The following is a 26,961-nucleotide window of genomic DNA, read 5'->3' as shown; positions in this document are numbered from 1 at the left end:
GAGTATCCATCAGTCTAAGAGAAACTGTAGTCGGATGAGAAGACGTTGGTCTTTGTCTAGATTCGGTAGTGCGAAAGGCATCCTCAGAAGCCAGTGCCTGTGTCGTGGCTCCGGACCCAACCGAGGCAGAGACAGCCAAAGGCTCGGAAGACGAAGAAGATGTCTGCGGCATACCTGACTCCGAAAGAGTCTCGGTAGAGGCCCGCATAGATATCGAATCAGGCATCAGGGGCTGCAAAAGTGCCTTACTGAATTCCGGAGAACTGATGACCTGCTTAACAGTAGAGTCGTTGGAAGGCTTAGCCTTGTGTGGTCTGTCTCTATCTTTATCTCTGCATTTTTTTTGGAATGTCCATGGACTGTTGGCTGATGGACGCCATTTCAGAATGCAAAGATGGAAGATGAAAATACCTAAGAGCTCTACTATGAATGGTTCTCACATTAAAGAGGGCACAGAACCGGAAAAGGGGGATGTCGTGGTCTGGGCCTAAACAAGTGATGCAGTATGAATGGAAGTCTCGGTGTGGGGCTTTCCACAGGCGAGACAATTGTTAACTTTTTTGGACATCGGTTAGTGCAAGAAAAAAGGACCCCGAACAGGGTACTTAGCTTTAGACATTTTCAGCTGTAATTCAAACTCTGGTATTGACCGATCAAGCACACTTGTGAACCGCTTCTGCTACGGGCTCCACAGCAAGAAAGACTGATGTAATGGAGTCGGCTGCCTTGCTTTATAGCACTTTCGACCAGATGTCAGACTACAGGTGACAGCAAGCTGACGCAGAAAAACAATGACTCTGGCATTCGGGCCAGCCGAGGGCTACCACAGCAGGGATAACCCACAGGTGATGACTGCAACAGTGAAACACAAAGAACATCTGTAGGTTCTTGACTTCCATTTGTTCATAGCTATGGGTCTACAGTTTATACTCTTTTTGTCTTGTAGAACTGTAAAGTGATTTAGACTAGTCAAATTTTCTGTCAAATGTTTAGCTGTATGGAACATTTGAACAAAACTGCTAAAAGGAATATTAATTAAGCTTACAATTTCTAGCCTTATCATTTTCAGAAGTTAATTAGGCCTAACTTTTTAACTTGATTCTTCAACTTTTTTTTAAGTGACTAAAGAAGCAACTATACCACATTCATGTGGAATTGACAACTCTCTCTTTCTTCATGTCTACACAAATATATACATTTGTATATGTAGGTTGATATAGCATACCAGAAAAACCCAAAATACCGACATCTGTAACATCAGCATAAAAATATAGAAAAAAATGGAACTCAACAGCTACTGCACATGTTCCAAGGTTAATCCTCAGCATAGGCAAAACCAAAGTGTCTTGTAGGGGGACAAGCCCTCCAGCACCCCTCCCAACCCCTCACGCATGGCTAATTATATACACTAACTCTGAGATCACACAATCTACCTGGGGATTGACTACCTTGAACACATCAATCGGTTTCTGTCAACTAAGCGAATGCCAGCATTTGAGTGTTTAACTCAAAAGTATGTCACAGACACACACACACACACACACACACACACACACACACACACACACACACAAGCATATAATATAAATATACACACACGTGCATTTTTTTAATGTATTTAATTTTTAACCTGTAAATACTGCTGAGTCCACAAAAAGACAGTAGCTTGATGCAATAATTCTGTAAATGAATACAAAACCTCTCATTTTAAAGAGGGAAAGGAAATAAAGTACATCTTCCCACCAAGCCAATTCCACTGACAGCACAAGTATCAATAGGAAGATGAAGGATTAAATAATGACAGGTGGGATTTTTAGTAAAGGGATGGAGGAAGTTACATACAAATAAATGGAATTTGTGATAACAATACCTGCAGAATAACATTCAAGAGGAATGAGGTTTAAGGGAAGGCAGAAACTGAGCTTTTATTTTATTCTTCATTAATTTTATATCCTAAAAAGGCTTGAAACTGTCTCAAATATTGTATAACACTTAAATGCCCTCTTTTGGATTTATCAAACAAACTAATTACGTCATGGGATCGAGGTGTCACATCAGTTACCATCACCTAGTGTCTGTGTTCACATTATCATCTGCAAATAAATAAACTTTTATGGATTACCGTACCAGTAATAACCTTGAATTTGAGAGTCCTTATTTTCTTTGTCAATGGCTTTGTCAATGGCTTTAAGTATAAAGCAAATAACAATGGGTAAATAGGACTGATTTGGTCTTCTTTTCAAACAAATCTTGTAAGAAAGGTACCCCCTCACCTTAATTCTTTCCTGCAACCCTTTCTATACCTTCCTACTTAACCCTATCATTGTATCAGGGAATGCAAATGCTCCCACTGCCCTTCTTATAAAATCCCACCTTATTCTAATAAATGCTTTCTCTGCATTATGACCAATTAACAACAGGGGTACTTCTCTTACATTCTGCTTACCTCTGGATCATCACTGTTCTATTTATGTTATCAAATGTTTGGTTCCCTTCTACAAAACCACAATGATCCATATCTGTCAATTTTGGCAACACCTTTGCCATTCTCTTATCTAGTCGAGGCAAACACATTATAATAATAGTTTAAAATAACCTTTTGTTATTTGAGTTTATGTATTTCTTCGGCATCTCATTTATTTTAAACACCTCTCCGAGTTCACTTGATTTACTTTTTTCTCATATCCTGTACTAAAGCTGAATCTTGAACTACCTTTTGCCGAATGGCTGCAGGATTCTTCCTAGTTAGAGTTTTCCCCTTTCCTTTTCTGTCAGATTTTCTCGCAGGTTCTCCAAATGTCTTACTTGCTGGTATCCAGTCATTATAATTATAAGGCAATAAATGAATTTGATCCAAATGGAGAGTTTCACTGAGTCTTTTGTACAGTGTCTGTTTCACACTTAGGGAGCTCAAATTAACCTGTTGATCAATGTGCACCCATCCTGGAAGTTCGAGAGCATGAACCTTAACTGCTAAATAAAAAAATCAAACTATGCTATATGTATCCAGAAAAGATATATATGCCTTATCTGTGTCCTGCTGGAGAAAAAAAATAACTAGAATATGTTTTGAAAGAAATTACTCCTACTAACTAAACTCAAAATAGTATGGGTGAGCTATACTTATAGCACTGGAATTCTTCAACCAGTATAAAAAGAATATGTAATCAAATATGGCAATGCCCATATTATAATGATGACAATGATGATGATAATAAGTCAAAATTAATAACATATAAGTAATATAATTACAATCATAACATGATAAATGTGATATTTACACCAATGTAGAGATATGCATTACAGCGCAAAAAAGGCTTCCTCGAAAGTTCAATATCCAGATGAAGCTATAAGACTTCACAGATATAATAAAAGTGTAGGAGTGTGAGACAGTGACCTCTCCTCGAACGTTTACTGTTTACTGATACAAAAAAAAGGGTGGAAGGGTGAGACAGCAACTTCTCTTTAAAGATTTACTATTTAGAGAAAGTAAATTTACACACAACTGAACTATCTTCCACAGAAAGAGTAAAAATTAATGGTATTATTTATTTACTGACTGCCTGACTGACATTTATTATCCAGGGAGGTTTAACAGGGCAAGAACTCATTTTCAGCTGAGGCCCTGGGGAAAAGCTCCAAAGAATACAAATTACAATAGATCAATATCACTTACAACAAAATATACAGTGGTAAGAGAAGAATATAAACATCAAACAGATCTACAGACAATATACAAGGTAAACACGAGACAAAAAATGTGGAAAAAAAATGTACAAGACAAATTCAAAATGAACTTGAAAAGAAAAACGGTAGTATTGGTAACAGAATATAAAGGCTTCCCTCTGCTGAGTCACGTGAGCGAGGAATTATTAAGAGCAAGTCATGTCAGATGCCATATGCTGCCCGGTTAAAGAAACTCCAGCTCTACTTGGTGGCATACCACCTGTTCAGAGGCGATCTGTGCCTGACGTATAAAGCCATGTCCAACCCGGAATTAATGGACATGCTGCACCTCATAAAATCCAAATCCCATCGAGCTACGCGCTCGAGAGACTTGAACCTCAGCACTGAAATAAATAGGACATGCTGGAGGGACAGATTCATAACCCAGAGGCTCCCTTCACTCGAATAAAATCCCAGTCCAGGTTAGGCAGAGTCCCTCATTGACTTTCTTCAAGAGGAATCTTGATGAGTGGATGGGAGATCGTAGGTTTACCCCGGGTATCACTTCTGTGTCACTGTTAGACAAAGGCACAGTATACTAACCTCGAAAAAGGGCATAGCAAAATAAATTTAAAATGGGTGGTGAAAGCCAAACACATTCTGGCTAGGCTTATAAATGCCCTAGGGCAGATAGCCTAGTATGAACCTAAGAACCTATGTCATCTATATAAACCTGTAAGCAGCAAATACACCATTCCATTAGGGAAAAGGCAAAGTTAAGAAAGAACAACATACAAGATTAGTATCATAAATGAAATAAGATTTTTTGAGCATGACTTAAAAGTTTTTATTTACAACATGGCAGCACAACAAAAGATGCTGTACTGTACAATGAAACACTGTTAGTACAACAACTGAAAAAAAAAAGTTATACGCAACTAGTCATCTTATTTATTATTGTGACTCCTTAAATAATACAATTCAAATAATCAATAATAATTAAAATAATTAGATAAAACTCCTGCAGTTCTGACAAATATACGGTTTACCTGTAAACTATTGTACCTTTGAAATATTAAATACAGCACAGCTGGTGTCTGTGACATCAGTACTTACAATAATATATTATTTCACTTTGTCCTTTAAAAAGGCGTGAACAAACGAAATCAGCTCACCTAACTAACTCTAATCAATTTCTCTGCAAATTAATAGGAACTATAAGCAGTTTTCCAATAACCAAAAAGTTATTTGGTCTTAATCAAATACTAAACCCAAGCATGCTTCATGAAAAAAAAAGTTTTAATGTGTCAAATAAACATAAAATATCTTGGATGCAGCTTATGGTTCAGTTACTTAAGTACAAGTAACATTGTTCTATACACATAGCAACCATTTCAATAAGCTTAAGTATTCCAAAGGTACCTACATAAGCAAGCTGAAAGTAAAAACACATTCAAACATAAAATGATAAAAATTAAATGTAGTATAGAAACAGCCAAAATAACATCAATGATCTGGTTATTTTATAAGCAAACTTGAGATGGGGAACCATTTCCTTAACTACAGCTTGTCAAGACCTACTACATAAAAATAATAATTTTATTCTAAGGTACTAGAACCACGGAATTAAGATGCAGGGTGCAACCAAAAAAAGAATGTAAACCTGCTTTAAAATACACATGCACTACATGTGATGAACATAAAATATATTACATTCTTTAACAAACTCCCATAAAATAAGTCCATTCTGTTAACGTCAAACCTGCCAACTAATAAAGACTCCTCAATACGAAGTGGTAGATCACATACATTTTTAGATTGTGCCCTCACTTCCTCATCCCACATCCCATACTTAAATATACTATGCCAGTGTTCTACCACTTCTGGAAAGGCAATCGTTTTGATAAGCTGGCACCCAATTAAATTGACTACTCCAATGTAAGGATTAAAAACAATATGCCCAATTGCATTAAAGTAGAATTCCACAGCAGCAGCAATTTGCAAAGTTAATTTAACAGTAAATAACAGCTGGGTTAATCTCACCTTAACCTATGCCATCTCCTGGCCAAAAACAGCAAAAGTAGTGTATTTCTCCCTTCCTCTAGGTCTCAACATAGGTCTTGTGCTAGAACGTTCTAATGTTAATTATGTAAACAGCTTCCTTATGTATATTCTACGATGGTGAAAGTTAGTTTTGTTATCTCTAGCTGCAATCCGCCCAAACCCTTTAATAACCCCCCAAATAAATAAATTATGATCAAACAAAACATAAATGTTTAAAACATTAAGAAGATTTAAAAAATAGTCTAGAGCCCATAAATTTAAATACAAAAATAGTACTTTAAATGAATTCATTGTAGCAATCATAGTAACCAAAACACCATGCATTTTAGTAGGTATGTAAACATATGCAGTTAAGCTGCTACAAAACAGGTTTCATTGCTAACTGCTAAACAATGGTTTGACAGAAGTAAAATCGGTAATTTCACAATTCTAATTGTGTGAATGCAGTGACATAAAAAAACAGCAATATAAAATGAAAAAAAAAACATGGGAGTATTTATAATATATATTACACACACACATTACACACATGGATCTACTTGAGTAGACTGAAAAGCCATTAAATCAAAACTTACTTGATCGAGGCGAGTATGTTAAATCCTCACTGTAATGAACTTTCACATCACCAGACATTTAATCCGGGAAAGAAACCACTTGGCCAACATAGGGAAAATCTGCCCCATTCCCCATCATAGTGCGACCTCGGATTTGGTATATGTAGTTGGGGGAGCGCAATCCCCCACAATGGGGTGGTTCGACATGCTTTGGTGCTTTTGTTTTGTACTGCTGACCAGCTGGTTTCTTTCCCAGATTAAATTTCCAGTGATGCGAAAGTTTGTTAAAGTGAGGATTTGGCATACTTGTCTTGATCGTGTCAGTTTCGATTTAACTGCTTTTTGGTCTGCTCAAGCAGACCCATTCACACATGTACATACACACACATAAAAGCTTTTTGTTTCTCTTTTGGTAATCTTAAATGTAACCTGTTGGTTTACATTTGCAATTAGATTATTTTGGTTGGCGATGAAGGTAATTGCTGATAAGATTGTTGGATGATTTGTGTTTTGAACTATCTATTCAGTGATTATTCATTATATTCCTTTGTATTATATAAAAAGATCTTTTAATATATATAAGCATTACACAATACTACATAGTCATTACATGAAATTATTATTACTACTGAACTGTGTGAGAGTTTTGGGTTAGTGTTTGAATAGGGACTAGTTTAGAGAATAGATATAATTTTGTGCAAGTTTATGGTGTGTGTGTGTGTGTGTGTGTGTGTGTGTGTGTGTGTGTGTGTGTGTGTGTATGTGTGTGTGTGTGCGTGCATGTGTGTCTATCCAAGTTTATTGTGTAGTGATACTGTTAGGGAAAGCCTTTTTCATAAGTTAATGTGTAGGGCCAGAGTTAGGATTAGGTGTGGGGGCAGGGACAGGATATGATTAACATGCATGAGTAAGGCGAACCAGAGGGGCAACATTGACACCTCAGATGAGCTGGACTGAAAGGAGTATTGTTGGCAAATTAAATTAAATTCATGCAGTACTCTGGTCTTGAATTATAAAAGAAATGTTAAAAAAAAAAGTTTTAGAAAAATAAAAACTAAAGCACTGAATTCATCACAACTAAGGTTATATGGCATATAATATAGTATTTCAGTGCTGGTTTATAGGAATTTCACAGCCTGATGAAGTCTTACTATAAGATGAAACCACTTACACCGAAGTCGTTTTAATAAAATTATTTTGTAATACATTTGCCATTTTTATTTTATCTCACTATTCTTAGGGCAAAGTTCACTGGAGTACTTTTTATTATATCGGTTTTAATTCTTCAAGTCTCAACATGGAATATGGACATCATAGGTTCATAGGTAGGTGCTAGGCTATCTGCTTGAAGGCATTTATAAGCCTAGCCAGAATGTGTTGGCTGTCGCCGCCGCCTTAGATTAGCTCCCTGTGCCTCTGTCCAGCAGAGCCACTGAAGTGATCCCCGGGGAAAAATTTCTGTTTCCCACCCACTCGTCAAGGTTTCTTTTGAAGAGTGTTAGTGAGGAGCTCTGCCTAATGTAGATTGGAATCTTGCTCCAAAGCATGGGCAGTTTTCTTTAGGTGGAGCATGTCCATCAATTCTGGGTTGGACATGGCCTTGTATGTGAGGCAGAGATCACCTCTGAGTAGGCGGTATGCAACCGAGTACAGCTGGAGTTTCTTCAGTCGAGTTGCATAGGGCATCTGTTTGAGGTCAGTGATCCTCTTGGTGAGGTACTTCTGTGGTCTTTCCAGCTGTTGCAGGTGTCATGTAAGGTACATCCCAAATGGGGCATTGTACTCTATGATGGGTCTGGTGAGTGATGAGTAGAGGGGCACTTGGTCAGCCATAGTCCTTCTGTGCTTGCCTGTACCTCTGAGAAGTATATGCTGAACAGGAGGGTCCTAGGACTAAGCCCTGGGGAATGCCACTTGTAACCGGTTTAGAGTCGGACCTAGCTCCCACAACTCTCAACATGTGGGTTCTGTCCATGAGCCAGTTGTCAACCCATCTTGTGATGTAGGGGTTTATGTTCAGGCTGGTGAACTTGTCTATAATACCAGAATGGGGAAGGGTGTTGAAGGACTTTGCGAGGTCTAGGTAGGCTGTGTGTACCACCTTTCCCTCGTCTATAACCTTGGTAACTGTCTCAAAGCAGTCTACCAGGTTTTAGGAGGCATGATCTTCCCTTAACAAAGCTGAACTGGGTAGGGTCCAGTGTTTGGAGATTCTCAATGTCTCTATTAATGAGTTCCAAGATGATGCGCTCCATAGCCTTGCAGACCAAGCTAGTCAGGCTGATAGGGCGATAGTTCCCGGGGTCTGTTGTGGCTCCACCTTTGTGGAGTGGAATAACTGTTGCTGTGCGCCACTCTATGGGTACATAGCCTGTGGGGAGGCTGAGTTTGAACAGTGTGTTTAGGTGAGGGATTAGTTCGTCTTTGAGCTTGTGTAGGATGCAGCCTGGGACACTGTTCGGTCCCACTGATGCTGTGTTTTTGGCTTTGGAGAGGGCTGCTTTAACCCGAGTGTCTGTGATTTCAGGGACTCTGGTATGGTTATGGGTTCTTTTGGGGGTGAGAGGGGGTGAAGTTTGTGCTGAACCTGTCTGCCAGGATGTAGGCGATATTGGTCGGTTCAGTGTATTTTGTGCCATTCTGCACGAACTCCGAGCAGATCTGAGCATTGTCACTTAGATTTTTGACATAGCTAAAGAATGCCTTGTGGTTATCTCTGGAGTCCTTGGCAATTTTTCTTTCGAAGCTCACCTTGGATGATTTTATGAGGAATCGTAGCTCTTGCTGATACTGATCAGGGATGTCTTCCCTTCTTGGGATTTTACTCTTTTCTGTACTAGTTTCCTCCTTCTATTGTATAGCTTGTTTATGGCAGGAGTCCACCAGACTGGTTTCCTTTTCTTGGAGGAGTGAGTCTTGGTTTTGCTTGGGATGGCACGATCCATGCATTCTTGTAGGTGCCTGTAGAATGCATTAGTAAAGGATTTTGCAGCTTGGACAGCGTTATCCTTCAGCATGAGGGCTTTGAAACTTTCCACCTCAGTCTTAAGTAACGTCAGGTTTGCTTTTGAAAAGATTTTTATGGTGGTTTCCTTGTCCTGGGGTGGGGGCGGAATGTGGCTATCCAAAGTGATTTTTTTATGATCATATCTAACCAGTGAGGGGTTGACCTCCGGTGTAGAACACCGGTCGCCCATGTTGGTGATGACCAGGTCAAATATGTTGTCACCCTCTGGTGGGAGTGTTGACCAGTTGAACCAGGGCATTTGAGTTTATAAATTCTAGGAAATGTTGGGCAAGGGAGTTAGTACTTGAGTAGTTCTCCCAGTTAACGTTTGGGTAATTGAAATCACCCAATATTAGGGTGTTTGGTAGGACCTTTATGTTTCCCCAGTGTTTCCAGAAACACGGAATATGGGTCCTGGGACATGGTGGGTGATCTGTAGCAAGCTACAATTTGAATTGCAGTTTTGCCCGCTGTTAGTTGCACATGGATGATCTCTGAAGCATCGTGCTGTGCCGCTAACCTGGAGGTGTGGATATCCTTGATGAATATGGATGCGCCCCCGCCTTTTATTTTTCGTTTCGGGTTCTGTGGCCGAAATGTATGGTACGGGTTGTAACCTGGTAGTGCTGGGGTGCTCTCTGCAGCCTTAAACTAGGTTTCTGTTACTGCACATATATTGATTTTCTCCATACTGAGGAGTGCCTCGAGTGCGTGAATTTTGAGGTTTAGACTTCTAGCATTGAGTAGCATTACTCTCAGCTTTTTGTTACTTGTGCTACTTACAGCGAGATGGGGTTGTCTTTTGAGCCTTGCCTAAAAAGCACTATGGGGGTGGCAAGAGCCTTGGCCAGTATTTGAAAGCCTAAGGTTGACAGGTGCAAGCCGTCTCTAGTGAAGCAGCGTGGCTTGTCGAGCATGTCATCCCAGACGGACAGACACTGGATCCCCTTTGAATGACACCAGAAACTTAGCCAATTGTTGAAATCGAGAATTTTTTCTTTATACCGTGGTATCATTCTTGGTGAGGGCAAGATGCTACTCAGGGTCAGGGTCATACCGGCCTGGGCTATGTGATCAGAGAGCTCTTCCATGTCTCTTTTCATGTAGTCTAGGGAGGTACGGGCCCAGGTCATTCACACCAACATGGACAATGACAGAGTCATATTTGTACTTGTTCTGGAGTGACCTGAATGCTTGTGTTATGTGGCAGATTCTGGCACCCGACAGGCAGCTAACAATAACCTTCTCCTTATTCAGCCTAGTGAGTGGGATGTCAGTGTGCCCGACTATAGAGTCACCTATTACTAGTATGTTGGGTATGTTATTTTGCCTTAAGGGCTGTGATTGCATGACACACTGATTTTGTGAAGTATGTGTTTCATGGTTTGTGTTGGGGGTGGAGGTTGCTTGGATGTGTGCTTTGGAGGTCTCTGTTGCTTTTGCAGATTTTTATTTAGAGCCTCAGAGTATGTTTTCATGTATTTATGTGTGTTTTTTTGCCGGTGCTGGTTTAATGGGTCTATGTGAGACTGGTGGTGTGATGCAAGTATTTCCCTTCTCCTCTTGACTGTCTGATCCAGTTTTGGGTTGACAGAGTTTAGCCTCCAGTTTGGCTGTATAATTGCATCGCTTGCATGTATTAGTGCTTGGTGGTAGGAGGAGAGGGTGGTCTGCGTACATGAGGCAGTTGTAACATTGCCTCAAAATGCCCAGATTCACCAGTTGGACTGGACAGCACACCTGAAACTGCCCTTTGGGCATGCCTGGATAGGTACAGTGAACTGTTTTACTAGATGGCTGGTAAGGTCGAATAGAGAGCCTTGTCCTTCTGTAAAGTACAGGAGGGTCTAGTGCTAGGTTTATAAGTGCTTGCTATGAGTTTTGAGCAAGTGCCAGGCTGAAAAATGAATGGCTTGAGTGCTTAAGTTTGTCTAGTTCCAAGGGAAAAATTGAAGAGGAGACCTTTGTGGAGCCGGGAATAGTTTCACCTTAGCTAACCAGCGCTGCCCAGAGCGCAAAACCAGGCAAATACGGTATTTGTAGTTTGTAGCAGGGAAATGAAAGAGAGAGAAAATTAGCCCAAAATGGCCAATAAACTACTAATTTCTGGGCTGAAACCACTCCTCCAGGGACAGATAGGCTGCTCAAAGCTCCCCTCTCTCACAGGTGAACAGAGAAACTTCCTTCTATCCAAGTAAGGTATGGGCAAACACAGAGATTTGCAACACAGCCCTTAATTCAGCACTAACCTGAAAACTGGACTATACTAGTTTAGAAAGGTGGGAAACAAGTGTGTGTGTGTGTGTGTGTATATATATATATATATATATATATATATATATATATATATATATATATATATATTTTTTTTTTTTTTTTTCAGAAAATAAAGCAGATACAATAAAAAAAAACTCTTTAAATGCACAGAAAAATATACTTATTGTTATATATCGCAGATCAGAGTTGTAGTCAATGCCCCTAGTAATAAAGTAGGAAGAAACACTAATACAGTAAAAGCAGATGAATAAAGTGCAATTTTTTATATATATTTAAAACAATAGAAAACGAACAAACTGATTTAAACAAGTTACCCAATTAACCAGAAAAAAGCTCCAAACCGAGCCCTGTTCCAGCAGTCTTCAATCAGACAAGTTCTAACTGCTCACTCCTGCTACTACGGTGCAGGGGAACCTTCTCCAAAAAAAGATGGCCTGGATCAGTGCTCAAGTTATACAAACAAAGCTAGATTCAGCAGGCCTGAATCTGGTCTATGCTACAGCAACAAGGCACACCATTTTCAGAAAGAAACAGTTCAAATAAGCAGGCACAATAAGCCTGTGACCAGAAATTCCCAGCTCAGAAGGGCAGAATCTAGCCTCTCCTCCCACAAGAGTGCAGACCACAATGCCTCAATGTAGAATAACTGGCCTGAAGCACAAGTGCTTAAGCCAGAACTAATAAGCTTTTAGAAGAGCAGACACTGGTCCTTCAATCAGCAATTCCCAGCTTAGAAGGATGTAAGCTACATGTCCTGCCACAACAGTGCAGACCACAAACCTTCTTAATGTAAAAAAACCTGTATGAAGCCCAAGTGCTTAAACCAAAAGATTTATAATAACAGTTGCAATTTAATCAGGCTACTATCAAGCAGTAATAAATGCAGCAGGATAAATAAAATTGAGTACTTTTAAGAAAAGCAAAATAAAGTAGGAGGAAACACAAATACAGTAAAAGCAGAAAAAAGAAAAAAAATTGCACTTTATTCAAGTGCAAGGAGAGAGGAAGGAAGACCCTAAGTGGGTTGGCCTTCTCAAATCTTCTCTCTGTATTAAGTAGAGTGAACACTAGACTCAGAATATGATCTCACTGTACTTGGTTAAGTGAGCAAATGAGATGGACCTAGGAGGAGTGTTCAAATACAGACTTACAGGAGGGGCGGGCAATTCCAGAGCCACCAACACTAACACCAAGACAAGAACAAGGAGGTTGGGTGGGGAACTAACTGCAGAGAGACACACAGCACACTATTCAGTGAAACACACACTTAGGAAACAGAAAAAATGAAAATACAGTACTTTTAAGACTGCAAGTTTGTACTTACAGAAGACTAAAATACACTACTGCAAGTTTCACTCAACGTCAGTTTCTAATGCAGATGCCTGTAGCCAAGCAAGTCTCTCAGATGTTGAGCATAAAATGATTTCTCAAACTTTGTAGCTAGCACTTAAAGTACAGAGGAAGCCCTCTAGGCTATTAAATATCAGATAACAAAGCAATGATAAGACCACCACCCCCTCTTAAAGAAGAGAGACACACAGCACACCGTTCAATGAAACACACAATTAGGAAACAGAAAAAATGAAAATACAGTACTTTTAAGACTGCAAGCTTGTACTTAACAGAAGACTAAAATACACTACTGCAAGTTTCACTCAACTTCAGCTTCTAATGCAGATGATTGTAGCCAAGAAAGTCTCTCAGAAGTAGAGCATAAAATGAAAATTTGTTGAATACTATAAAAATGCAAGTACTGTTACCCCTGTTTACTTCCAACATTATGTCAATAATTTAAATTTATGGATAACAAATAATAGTATGAAATTTAATATAAATAAACTGCTGCAATACCTTTTGACAAATTCATTAAATATTAACAGGATTTAGATGAGACACTATTAGGCAAAATTATCTACTATAAAGATTTAAGTATATTTGTAGAAAATGACACCTGCTGTCATCATAATGTTAGTATGATATGCAGCAACTGTTTTGAAATATAACAATTGCTGAAATATAACAGGTAAGGAAGTACAAAATGCCAATTCCTATTAATACTATTGTGATTAGTTTTAATTACTGAATGCAACACCCAGCTTTATGTCTACTCAGTTGAGACTACAGACTGTAAATCATTGGGAGTTATTTTACAAAGAAAATGTACAGAATGATATGTCATGACTTCAGAAATTGTCAGTTTATACACTCATATAATCTGTTTAAGATCATTCATGATGCAGAATTACAGGCACAATATAATAGGAATTATTTACACAGAATAAATAATATTAAATCTAGGGGGTTCACAGCACATGTTAATAGAAGCTTCCACAACTTAAAATCAGATTTTTTTTTATACAAGCTTGGAACAATTATGAAACAGACAATCGATGAATTTGAAACAACTGATATGGCAGACTAACTGGCAGCTAGACAGTACAGGCTGTATGACTTGGGATACAAACTCCCTGACATTTCTTATCAGCCAACCTGCTTCTGAGTACAAAGGAAGGATTTTGCAGACTTTTTTTTTTTAGACTGCAGTTTAACAACGATTTTCTTTATAATTATTTCTGGACAGTCGAAAAACATGGCAGTTACCTGGAGTTTAACTGATGCTTACTGATGCTGGAAAGGAAATGTTTTTATTTTTTAATATCTGTTCCTCAGAAGAAACTGATACAGAAGTGGAAGTGACAGAATCACAACAATCAGCAACATTTTACCTTCATCCCTCCAGAATTGCTGTGAAAAAGTATAGTTGCATAAGCTCTACTTAACTGTAACAGGAAATGTTTGAATTTTACACTGCTTCAGTAGCATATGAGCTTTCCAGAGCTCAGAATCCCCTCTTCTGATTCTCTGCGACAGGCGATTGGCTAAGCCCCTCACATCAAGGAAAGCCTAATACCTCTGACAGAAAGACAGCTGCATAGGCTTTTAGTACTAAGCCGGCAGAAGCAACAAAGATCACAAGCAATAAATGCTTGAAACCAACCAATCTGCATCCAAAAAACACAAACACAAATAACCAAAGGCAAACAACACAAGGTTCAAAGCTATTGAAGTACATACAAAGTAAGGGGGATGGTAGGTAGGTGCTGCCACTGAGGCACTATGAAAATTTGAACATCTACTGTTACAGGTAAGTGGACTTATGCAACTGTAATATGTTCAGCATTCACTCAGTCTCAGTAGCATATTGGTAGATTCCCAAAGCCTACCCTACCTGGGAGGAGGAAAGATAAGGATCCAGACGCCCCTGGTGAATGGTACTAGCAAAGCTTTCTCTGGAATTTGAGAAAGAATCCCGCTTGTAGTGTTCTGTAAGAGTATGAACAGAGGATGAGTTTGCTTCTGCTAGAATGCTTCTAGAGTCTACTCCCTTCCAATATGCCACCAAAGAGGATAAGGCTCTGCTGGAAGGTCCGTTAGCCTTGTCTGGAAGCAATTTACCATGGTGGGAGTAACATAAAACAATAGCAGCAGATAACAAATGAGCAATCATTTGCTTAGAAACATGTTGACCCTTCTTAGCTCCAGAACTAGAAATAAACAGCTGTTGAGCTTTCCCGAAGGGATTAGTTTTATCAAGGCAGCTGCCTGTGCATATCCACAGTATGCTCATTTTTCCCGTGTTTTTAGGTCCCAGAAAGAAACCTGAGAGATTGTTGGCTTGATTCAGGGTAAATTCATAAACCTCTTTTGTCACAAAAAATTAGTGTATAGAGCAACCCTGCCCTTGTGGAAAATCAAATAAAGCTGATCCACTATGAGAGGTTGCAGCTAAGAGAGTGGCCCTGCAGATGTCAAAACAATAAGCAAAACAATTTTCCAAGTGATGGACCTGAAATTAGCCTGAAAGACAGGTTTAAAAGGAGATTAGGTCATTTTTTTCAAGAACAAAGGTGAGATCCAAAGAAGGAGGAAGAATTTGCTTTTGAGGGGGTCTTAAGTGCAACACTCATTTAATAAACTGACTACAAAAAAGAGATGAAAGGGGAATCTGTGGTCAGACAAACTGAGAGGACTGCAAGATGCACCTTGACAGATGCATGAGATAAGTCACTGTTGAGTGGTTCACACAAACATTTCAAGAGCAGAGGGATAGACATCATACTGGGCCCTCTTGATATTGGTTAAGCACCACCTATAAAACTCCTCCCACTTGTAAGTATATGATTTTCTAGTTGCAGGTTTTCTTGTCTTATTCAATACCTGCTGTGCATCTTTGTGAAACAAGTGCCTAAAAAGTATCAAGACAGAATTATCCAGGCTTTCAATAGCAGTTGTTCTAAGCTGAGGGTGAACCAGTTGCCCCAACACTGTGTGAGCACATCCAGAGTGTGAGGAAGCTTGATGTAAATTGCCCATGGCTAATTCCATTAAAAGGGAGAGCCAACTTTGCCTGTGCCAAAAGGGGGTCACAACAATGATCTCTGGTAATTCTTTCTGAACATTCAGAAGTACCTTGGGTATCTGTGGAAAGGGTTGAAATGCACAAAGGAAAATTCCTGTCCAAAGGAATGAAAATGCTTCTGTCCTCCAAGCATGGCTGCAAGGATGTCCCAAACAAAATTTTACGGCTGTTTTGAAAGGGGGTGAAGAGAACTATGTAAAGTGTTTCTCGCATCTGGACCAAATCCAGGGGAAATATCTGTCCTGAGTTTGCTCTGACGGGATTTATAAGGTCTGAAACATCACAGAATGCTGTAAAGCCAGCTCCTAGGCCATCACAGCCAAATGGCAAAGAGTGGATAACCTTGTACCCTCTTGTTTCTTCGGGTCTAACTATGCTGTTGGTTCAAATATAGAAAGAACTGACTTTGAATGCCCAGTGAGTGAGGGTTTCTTTCTCCTCCAGTTTCTACCCCTTCTGACATAAAAGCAGGAGGAAAAAGTAGGTAAATGCTGTGGGTGCACACAAGAGTGATTGAATGAGAGTATGTTTTACTGAAAATGGTTCTCATCCAGTGAGAAATCAAGAAACCTCATGTGGCCTCCAGATTGTAATCTGATAAAAGGTGCCTATCATGTGAAGTGGTACCATCTTGGTGTTTGTCAGCAAAACTATGACCCAGTGGGCAGTCCCATTCAAAACTTAGCATAATGGATGCGCACAATAACGTTACTGAGATCTAGAATGATGTGGAAGCCTGGCATCTCCTTTGAAACTAGCAGACATCAATGAAATCCCTTGCCTTGTTACAAAGGAGGGTCATCCTCTACATATTTTAAGGTTTGCCCCCAAGGGCTCTCTAACAACAACTGGTTTCTGAGCACAGCCCTTTCTCAGGAGGGGGATCTAAAATCTATAATATATGTCCATCCATTACCAAGTCATAAAGCACCCAGTGTTTAGTGATGGTTTTCTAGTTGGGGCAAATTTAAGACCTGTTCATTCCCCATGAGAAGTCCTACATGTTAGTCAGGACTGTGGATCTACCAAAGACATCCTGCTGGAAGACTTGGCCAGCATAGCTAGACAGATAATACCCTTTTAATTTCTGAGGACCCTGCTCAGTTTGGAAGGGGAGATGGCCTGGAAGAAATTTGGAGGGACTGAGGAAACTTGCAAAAGTTTTAAAAATAGTGAAGGCCCTGTTCTTTTTCTAGAGATTGTCAGTGAGTTCCAGGGAGGACTGGCTGACAAGAGCTCATCCTTGATGGAGTAGAGACTAAGCCATATGGTAATGCACAAGGACATATCTAAGCCTGCTGCCCCAACACAGCAATAAAGTAGTCATGGTACAAGCCAATCAGCAGCCTACTGTGGAAGCCATGGGCAGAGTGTTAACCAACTCCTTCTGAAATCCACATTTAGATGGCCAAAAACTTTTCTAGGATACTGTACAGTAAGGAGGACTTGGTGCCTTGGTCCCAGTACGGTAAAGGAGACCATCCTTGTGCCCACATTGTCCTAAGATTTTAAATTCATTCTCAGGCAGCAAATTAGCAGGATGAAGAAGTCTTTCAGACCTGTATAAGAATGAAAAAAATCACTTGAGAATCCTTTTCTGAATCCCTAGTCAGGACCTTATTCCATTCAGTTGGTGACCTGAACAGGGCACCTACCTTCTTAGGAATGAAGACAACTGTATCCAATTGCTTCCACACTACATACATGGCATTCTTGATAAATTACAAAATATGACAAAGGATAACCTAAAGGTCCTTGCCCTCCTCCTACAGCCAATCATTTGGATGTAAGGAATGTGGGGCACAGCCCACTCCATGGTGGACTCCAGACTTGCAAGCCCTGTTTTATTAGGACCAAATGCATACTCTCCAATTTGGGACATTAAGCCTTGACAGACCTGGCACAGGCCTCAGCAGTACCCATATTCCTGAGTGCTATCACTGTGTAAGCTCTAGTCTGAAGATCCAAATGAACTCTCCATGTTGTTGGGATGTTCTCAGCATGCTCTACCTACTTCACAGAGGAATATGTAAAGCCTGCTTTCTAACATGCACCTCTCCAATCCGGCTGCAGGTGATACACCACTTATGAGCTCATCATAAGTTTTTACTAGGCTAACGACCACAAGGGCATTTGTAAGCATAGCTATGCATCCCAAATCTCTGACAAGTTCTGATACCCTTTGATAAGTGTGCGCATGGGCCTGGGAGATGAAGCATTTACAGGTTACCTGTCTGCATTAGAGACACAGGTGCCAATCCAGGGATAAATTTCCAGTTTCCCATCCAATTGTCCAAGTTGCACTTGAACTGGGTTAGGGAGGAACTCTGCTTAACATGGATGGGGAGGCTGTTCCATAGACAGGGTAGTCTTTGGGATAGATACCTATCTCACCAGCAGGTCCAATTTATATCACAGGCAAGGTTTAAGTCTTTAGAAGGGGTAATTCTGGCATCATCATCCTCCGAGGTAAAATACATGCAGGAACTTGAACCCTCCCTAGCTCAGGGTAAGGAAGCAAGACATGGCTGTCACTGCTTTGTGGATGGACGTACTGTAACGAGTCTCTGAATAACCTCTTCCTTCACGGTCTGATTGTACTCCGTGACAGACATACCTCTCAACTGTCTAGATTTTCACAGAATGTCCAGATTTTTGCCTCATGTTTTCAAGTCTGTTCCTCATAAAATTTGAGGTTTTCCGGCAAATCACTGAACACTGAAAAATAATGACATACATTTTAGTTTCAGACTTCATATCCTTAGAAAATGCATGCTAACATTAATCCTGTTATTCTATCAGCTCTTTAGGTTTATAATAATAATATTTAAAATCTGTCCCTATTTTGGGGCCTTTGTCCCCCCATTATTGTAGACTTTGTCCAGACTTCTTGTGCTAACTGGCTAGGCTTGTAAGGGCCTCAAGGCCAATAGCTTAGCAACTTCCTATGATCCTAAGAGGTTGAGAAGTATGACGACAGATGTGATTCTGTGCAAAAGAACCTTCCTGCTAAGCCCATGTTGGACACACTCAAATTATGCCATTTTCTGAGAAGCAAGGTAATGAAACAGCTTCTCCCTCCTACATGTCCAAGTAGCTGGATTGAAAATTTTGGATTTACAAGAGTGAAGGAGCTTTCCACAAATGTTACACTAAACAAATGTATTTAAATTTGCTAACAAGGTTAATGCACTAATCACATGGAGCAATGTCATGCACCATTTAGGTGCAAAGCACATATCAATACAATAATTTAGTCACACTTTTCATCATTTAAAATAATTATACAACGATAACTGGAAATCTGATGTACAGTAATATGCAATACAGCGGTGGGACATTCTATGTATGACAAAAATACATTTTTTTTAGCCAAATTATATAAGCAAATCAATCCAACTATAAATCTAAAATCAGGTATATAGGAATATACAATGCTCTGGTCAAAGATTCTTTGCACACATCGAAATCAAACCATTGCTAAACAAAGTGATACACTCCAGTCAAACCAAGCAGAAGTCTGACAAAGATCTAAACTAAGTAAACAAACGGACACTACAAGGACTAGGCATGCAGAGGTATCAGGAAAAAAGTTGAACTAAGAGAAAGGAAGAATATTTTAATTACAGATCCAACAAAGAGGTTAACCAATAGGAGATCTTTAGGACCTCTTCCCAGAAAAAAAAATCTAAAACAAAAGGACAAACAAGGTTTCCAGTTAGTAAATGACTGCATTTAAGTGTTACAAATGTGCAGAATGAATGAATGCTAAAAATACAGCTTAAATGAGACTAACTTCTGTTCCACTATGCATTGCCCAAGTGAGCCTCTGCAGAAATGGTCTTACCTTCTGGCCCATCCAGCTTAACCAAACATGTTAGCCACAGTTCCTGATTATATGTTGTTAGTGGCGGTGATTTCAGTGTGAATGGTTCAGACTAAAAATACAGAGAAAGATTAAGATATTTAAAGACTTGTAAAATGTTATTTTCAAAATTCAGCATATAACCTGGAAAGCACTGCAGGAAAGTCTATGGCAATTTGAACAGAGGCTATATCAGGTAAGAAATATCAATAATGATATGCAATGTCTTTCAGACGAGAAGTTACAACAAGGTCCTGTATATGCCTGTGATACTGGTAGTTTACATGATTATTAGTGATCAAATGGTACTTTTCAAAAGCAGTGACATTATTAAAATATTATAAACACGTATCCCAAACTGTATAATTTCATGATTAAATCACACAGAATAACAATATTTATAACCATCAACATGTAAACATATCATCAAACATTCCCAACCAAGATTGTCCTACTTCACAATGGGAATTTGTACTTCCTCCTCACATACACTGTGCTACTATCATACTTAGTACTACAAGCCCTATACATACCACTGTCCTTATTCACCCACGTCTTTTTTTCTTAAGTGTTTTGACTGAGCTTCTCAAGAGCTCTCAATCCTTTTGTTTAAAAAACGTGCTGCAGTGTTTCCACAACATTTTCACATCCTTCATTATTAAAGCAACTCCTGTTTAATGTTACAATTTCTTCAGATTTAGCTAGCAGTCTTTTATCAGTTTCTACACAAAATGGAAATTAATTTTTTTCTGTCCTAAATCTTTTTATTAAAATTTTTAACAAAGATAACACAGAGGAATATCATTGGGTCTCTGGTCATAATAAACTTGTAGTGTATGGAGTATGATGATTATGCTCTGATACTCGAAAAAAGACAAACCAGTTAAGTGCTACAGGGGCTCAAGACCTAATCTTAACAAATGTTAAGCATCCCTTGCTAAAGTTAAGATCGGGTCTTGTGCTAGGTAGTAAATTTGCCAGTACTGTCCAGCATATGAGGGGCAGAACGAAATATGTGTTTCTGTCTGCTGTCCGTACAGACACGATGTCCCTAACTTCTTCCTATAAGCATAAAAAGTAGTTTAATTAGCAGGAAGAGCATTCATCTGCATGTAATAAAGAATATAAGTCTGAAACTTAAATGTATGTTCATTATTAAGTGACTTCACTCCCCAGTAGTTTCTCTGAAAATCACAGATTTTAAGAGAATCACACCGAAAATATGAAACATGGTGCTGCGGTAGCATTGTCGCCTCACAGATAGACGTTGCCGTGTTCGATTCTCAGCTACAGCGTCTTCTGTGTAGAGACATGCATGAATGGGTGTACCTTCATTGAAGGTTGTGCGTCAGGGCTGGCAACTCTGCACATAATCTACTGCCAATCATTAGCAGACTGGAGTTCCGCTGTGGCGACCCCTAACCGGGAAAAGCCGAAAGAAACAACAACAATCTAGATGTTCTGCGAAAATGTGGAAAGTTGACAGATATGAAAGGTGAATGTAAATTTAACGGACTGCTTTACTGTGCCTTTCTGAAAGTAACGGACTGCCTTACAGTGCCTTTCTGAAAGTGCTCCCTAAGTGTGTTATGGCTTTGAAAGCCAGAAAAACATCTAGCATTTTTTTCTTTGTTACTGTAACTTGTAGTACACAGGGAAGATAAAGTAAAATTCACTACAAAGAATTATGATCAGATCTCAAGGTAAATTTCTTGGCATCCATGTCTCGAACACATACTAAAATGGTTAGGATTGGCGAACCAATCTTAATCCTCTGTTGGATGATAAAAACCATAAATGTCAAGCAATTCGTATTAACATTGGACAGACTAGTTGAGGAAAGGATTGGAAATTAGCAGCTGATACTGGCTCGCCCATTCTGGGGTGGTGAGGCAGTTTGACTCACGGGAATGCAAGTGTACATGCAGCAGCATGCAGAGCCTAGCGTACCAGTGCGGCAAGCTGTGTACCACTCGGTCACTTATCAGGAAAGTACAGTTGTGTACACTTACCATAAATGTAGATGTTCAAGTGTATTCATTTTTGCAGTCATCACACTTGGGTTATCCTGCCAGGGGTAGCCCTCAGTCGTCCCGAATACCAGTGACTTAGTAATTCTGCATCAGTTGCTGTCGCTTCAGGACTAACGTCAGGTCGTCAAGGGTATAAAGACAGACAACCGACGCCATTGCATCAGTTTTTCTTGCCCCAAATGTCAGAAACCTCCTAACAGGGAGCTACGTTATGGTGGAAAAATACCACCAATAAAAAGTACATACCAATAGCCCTGTAAGGAGTGAGTAAGAGAAATAGAGAAAGAAAGAGAGAGAGAGAGAGAGAGACAAGGGGGCTGGTGGGTGAGAAACCAGGACTGCAACAGTGAATACACTCGAACATCTACATTTATGGTAAGTGTACACAACTGTACTATGTTCTTCATGTTTCACTGTTGCAGTCATCACACTTAGGTTGATTCCCAAAGCTGAAGAATGGGTGGAGGCAGTCAAGAAGAGTTGGGGCTGGCTAGTATGCCCTGCAGGACTGCTGTTGAAAAACCCACCCTGGATTTAGAAAAGATAGGCAGGAGGTAATGCTTGATGAAGGTGTGAATAGAACACCAGGTAGCAGCTTCCAGAATGTCCCTGGTAGGGACTCCTCTGAGAAAGGCTGTAGAGGCTGAAGTTGCCCTAGTGGAATGCGTTCTGACCCCCGAGGAGGTGGTTTCCCATGGTGTTTGTAACAGAAATGGATAAAGTGTGCGATCCGTTTGCAGATGGTTTGTTTTGATAAGGCCTTGCCCTCTGCCCCTGGTGCAAAGCTGACTAGTAACTGGTCAGATTTCGTGAAGGGCTTAGTCCTATCCAGGTAGAATATGAGCTGTCTGTGCATGTCTAAAGAGTGCAGGATCCTTTCCCCCTTATTCTGAAGATTAGGGAAAATGGTGGGCAAATGGATAGATTGGTTGAGAGCCACACTGGACACCACTTTAGGCATAAAAGTATGGTTAGTCCCGAGGGAGACCCTGTCAGCATGAAAAATAATGAAGGGTTCCACAGCCTTAAGTGCTTGTGGCTCAGACACTCTTCTAGCTGAAGTAATGGCCAGAAGCAAGACAGTTTTACAAAAGAGGAATTTTAACTTTGCTGACAATGCAGGATCAAAGGGGGGGAGGGGGTAGCATGAGCTTTTCCAACACAAAATTAAGGTCCCAAGCAGGGGTGGGGGTGCTTCTTAATGGCCTTAAGTTGTTAGCCCCTCTCAGGAAAGTACAGTTGGGTACACTTACCATAAATGTAGATGTTCGAGTGTATTCACTGTTGCAGTCATCACATTTGGGTTATCTGCCTGCAGGTAGCCCTCAGCCGGACTGAATACCAGAGTCTTCGGATTTCTGCGTCGGATGCTATCACTTCTTCCATGACATCAGGTCATCAGGGGTATAAAATATGCAGCCGATGCCATTACATCAGTTTTTCTTGCCCCAGATATCAGGTGCCCCCACAATTTAAAGCAATTATATGGTATGGAACACCCCCAGCAAAAAGCAAAAACACACAATATAGTATATGCCAAACAAGGAGGAAAGGTAAAAGTCAAGAGAAGTCAGGGGGCTGGAGGGAGGGTAACCAGGACTGCAACAGTGAATACACACGAGGGTAACCAGGACTGCAACAGTGAATACACTCGAACATCTACATTAATGATAAGTGTAAACAACTGTATTATGGTCTTTATGTTTCACTGTTGCAGTCATCTCATTTGGGTTGATTCACAAAGCTAAGGAAGGGTGGAGGTAGTTAAAGAGCATTAGGGCTAGTAATAAGGATATGTAAAGACTGCTGTGGCAAATCCAGCTCTGGATTTAGAAAAGAGAGGTAGGTGGTAATGCTTGGTGAAAGTAGGTACAGAGCTCCAGGTTGAAGCTTCCAGGATGTCCTTGGTAGGGACTCCTCTGAGAAACGCAGTAGAGGTAGATGTAGCCCTGGTGGAATGTGTTCTTATCCCCTGTGGGGTAGGTTTTCCATGGTGTTTGTAGCAGAAATGGATGCACTGTGCTATCCATTTGGAAATGGTTTGCTTTGAAATGGCCTTCACCTCTGCCCGTGCAGCAAAGCTAACTAGCAGCTGGTCAGATTTTCTGAGAGGCTTAGTCCTGTCCAAATAGAATCTAAGCTGTCTGTGTACGTCCAGAGAATGCAGTATCCTTTTCCCCTTTATTCTGAGGATTAGGGAAAAAAGAAGGCAAATGAATGGAGTGGTTTAGAGCCACACTAGACACCACCTTGGGCATAAAGGATGGATTAGTCCTGGGGGAAGCCCTGTCCGCAAGGAAGATAATGAAGGGTTCCACTGCCATGACTGTCTCCAGTTCAGACACTCTTCTTGCTGAAGTGATGGCTAGAAGTAAAGCTGTTTCCCAAGAAAAGAATTTCAACTCTGCTGTAGCAGCTGGTTCAAAGGGGGAAAGAGTGAGTTTTTCCAATACAAGGTTAAGGTCCCAGGCTGGAGTGGGAGCTCTCCTGGAGGGGGGGGGGGTCTTAAATTTTTGGCCCCACTAAGGAATTGTTTTAGCAGGGGACGAGAGAAGAGGGGTGGCTCAGTATTATAATGTGCTGATATGGCAGAGGCATGAATCTTAATTGAAGAGAAAGATAGGCCCTTGTGGAGCATTTCTGTTAAATAATCTAGAATACGAGGTAAGCTGGGCACTGTTGTGCCCATCCTCTGAGCCTAGCTCCTGGAACAGTATCTTTTCCACTTTTCTGAATGGGATTTTCTAGTACTAGGCCTCCTTGCCTCAAGACTGACATCCAGCACCTACTTACTAAGGGTTGCTGGAGGTGAGCTCAGGGAATTAGCCAGGCTGCAAGGTTCAGGGTTTGAAACTGAGGGTGCAGAATCTGGCCCGCCTGCTGGGACAGCAGGGAAGGGGTCTGAGACAGGTGCCATGGTTGGAGCACTGTCAGACTATGCAGAAGGGGGTACCAGTGCTGGCGTGGCCAGTCTGGTGCAATCAGTATTGTCCTGTTTGATCTTTAGTAGAACCTTAAAGAGGAGAGGCAGAGGGGGAAAGGAATAAACTGAGAGGCTTTCCCAGGTAAAGGACAGGGCATCCACTTTCCAAGCTTAACTGTGGGGAGTTCTGGTGCAGAATTTGTTCAATTGGTAGTTCTGAGGGGGAGGCAAACAGGTCTACCTCTGGTGTCCCCCATTTGTTCCTCAAGAGCTTGAATATTTTGGGTTCCAGTTTCCATTCGTGTGGGTCCATGAGATTTCTGCTTAAGTCGTCTGCCAGTGAATTTAGTTTGCCTGGCAGGAATTGAGCTTGTAGGTTCACTTGGTAGCTCAAGGCAGTGTTCCACAGAGCCATGGCTGGTCTGCAGAGTGGGTACGAGTGGGTTCCCCCCTGCTTGTTTATGTACTACACAACTGTGGTGTTGTCCATCTTTACCAATAGTTGTCCTGGAAAAATAAGGTCTGTGAACACTGTCAGACCATTCTGTACAGCTAACATTTCTTTTTGATTGATATGCAGGTGCATCTGTTTTGGGTTCCATTTGCCCTGAATGCACTGCCCTGCCATGTGAGGCCCACCATGTATAGTCTGATGCACCTGTTGTTAGGTCTTGGGCAGCAGGGGGTAGAGTGAAAGGGAGTCCCTTGTTGTGGTAGCAGGCCTCTGCCTACCTAAGGAACTCTGCCCTTAGACAAGGAATGATCTGAATCATTGTTTCCAGGTCCTGAGAATGTTGACACCATAGACTTTTTAGATACCATTGAAGTTTCCTCATATGCAGTCTTGCATATGAAATTAACAAAATGCAAGAGGCCATGAACCCCAGGGCTTGCAGGATTTTCCTTGCAGATAGCTGGGTTTTTGTGGCCAGCAGTTTGAATTAGGTTGTCAAATGCAATTGTTTCTCTGGAGTGAGGAATGCCATCTAGGAAGTTGTGTTAAAGCTTGCTCCCAGGAATACAATCGGTTGGCTGGGTAATAGGTGTGATTTCTTCTCGTTGATGGTGTACCCCAGTGAAGTTAGAAGACTCTTTACAAATGCCAGGTGTTGTAATAGCAAGTCTTGACTATGCCTGAATCAGGCAATCATCTAAATATGGGTACATCTGAATATTTCTCTGCCTGCAAAATGCATTGGCTGGAGCTAGGTACTTTGTAAATACCCTGGGTGCAGTAGATAAGCCAAGGGAAGTGCACAGAACTGATAGTGCATGGAGCCTGCACTGAAGCGTAGGTATTTTCTGCAGGATTCCCTTATTGGGATATGTGCAGGTAAGCTTCTTTTAAGTCTAGAGTTGCCAGCCAGGCATCCTTGGCTAGCACAGGAAGAAGCTGTTGAAGAGTTGGCATTTTGAATTTTGGAACCACCAGAAAGATGTTGAGAATAGAAAGGTCCAAGATAGGACGCCAGGAGTTTTCTTTCCTGGGAACTAGGAAAGTACAGTTTTGTACCTACCATAAATGTAGATGTCCGATAGGTATGCATCTGCAGTCATAACATATGGGTTGTCCTGCCTCAGGCAGCCCTTCGGTCGGCCGGATTCCAAAGTCTGGGTCTGGCCTCGGCTGATGTCGCACTTTCCCCGACGTCAGAGCGTCTGGGGTATAAAAGCATCAGCCGACGCCATTTTCCTCAGTATTTCTTGCCCCAGATGCCAGGTGCCCTCTAGGAAGGCTAAATTTGGATAAATGCTGAAAAGTTCCAAACATTTGCAAATTATATACATGTATAAACAAACAAATACACCATAATAGATTCCCCCAGCTAGCTGAAAGAGGGGTAAGTACCCTAGGAATACCACAGAGGGGAAGGAGGGTGGGTAATCCTGACTGCAGATGCATACCTATCAGACATCTACATTTATGGTAGGTACAAAACTGTACTATGTCCTTCAAGGATGCATCTGCAGTCATAACATATGGGTAGAATACCATAGCCAATCTGGGGGAGGAGGTACTAAGAGAAGGATGGTGTAGTTAAGATCCCCTGCAGCACTGCAGTTGCAAACCCTGCTCGGGATCTGGAGTATAAAGGTAGATTGTAATGCTTGGCAAATGTATGCATGGAGCTCCAAGTAGCAGCTTCTAAAA

The 26,961-nt window shown here is 40.7% G+C and overlaps 1 protein-coding gene across 2 annotated transcripts in view; it reads right to left on the bottom strand.

Moving 5' to 3' along the window:
* Positions 1-26,961, bottom strand: part of TMEM181 (transmembrane protein 181) — a 1,372,946-nt gene that overhangs the window by 729,968 nt on the left and 616,017 nt on the right. For both annotated transcript variants that reach the window (XM_044061980.1, XM_044061981.1), the window contains exon 4: positions 19,836-19,926. In XM_044061980.1, coding sequence (XP_043917915.1) covers positions 19,836-19,926 — 91 coding nt within the window. The remainder of the gene's footprint in view (positions 1-19,835; positions 19,927-26,961) is intronic.

This window comes from Protopterus annectens, chromosome 1.part0, assembly GCF_019279795.1.
Source record: "Protopterus annectens isolate FY-2018-M chromosome 1.part0, PAN1.0, whole genome shotgun sequence".
Lineage (NCBI taxonomy): Eukaryota > Metazoa > Chordata > Ceratodontiformes > Protopteridae > Protopterus > Protopterus annectens.
Note: the sequence above shows the minus strand (reverse complement) of the source record. Positions and strands in the feature narration are given on the sequence as shown.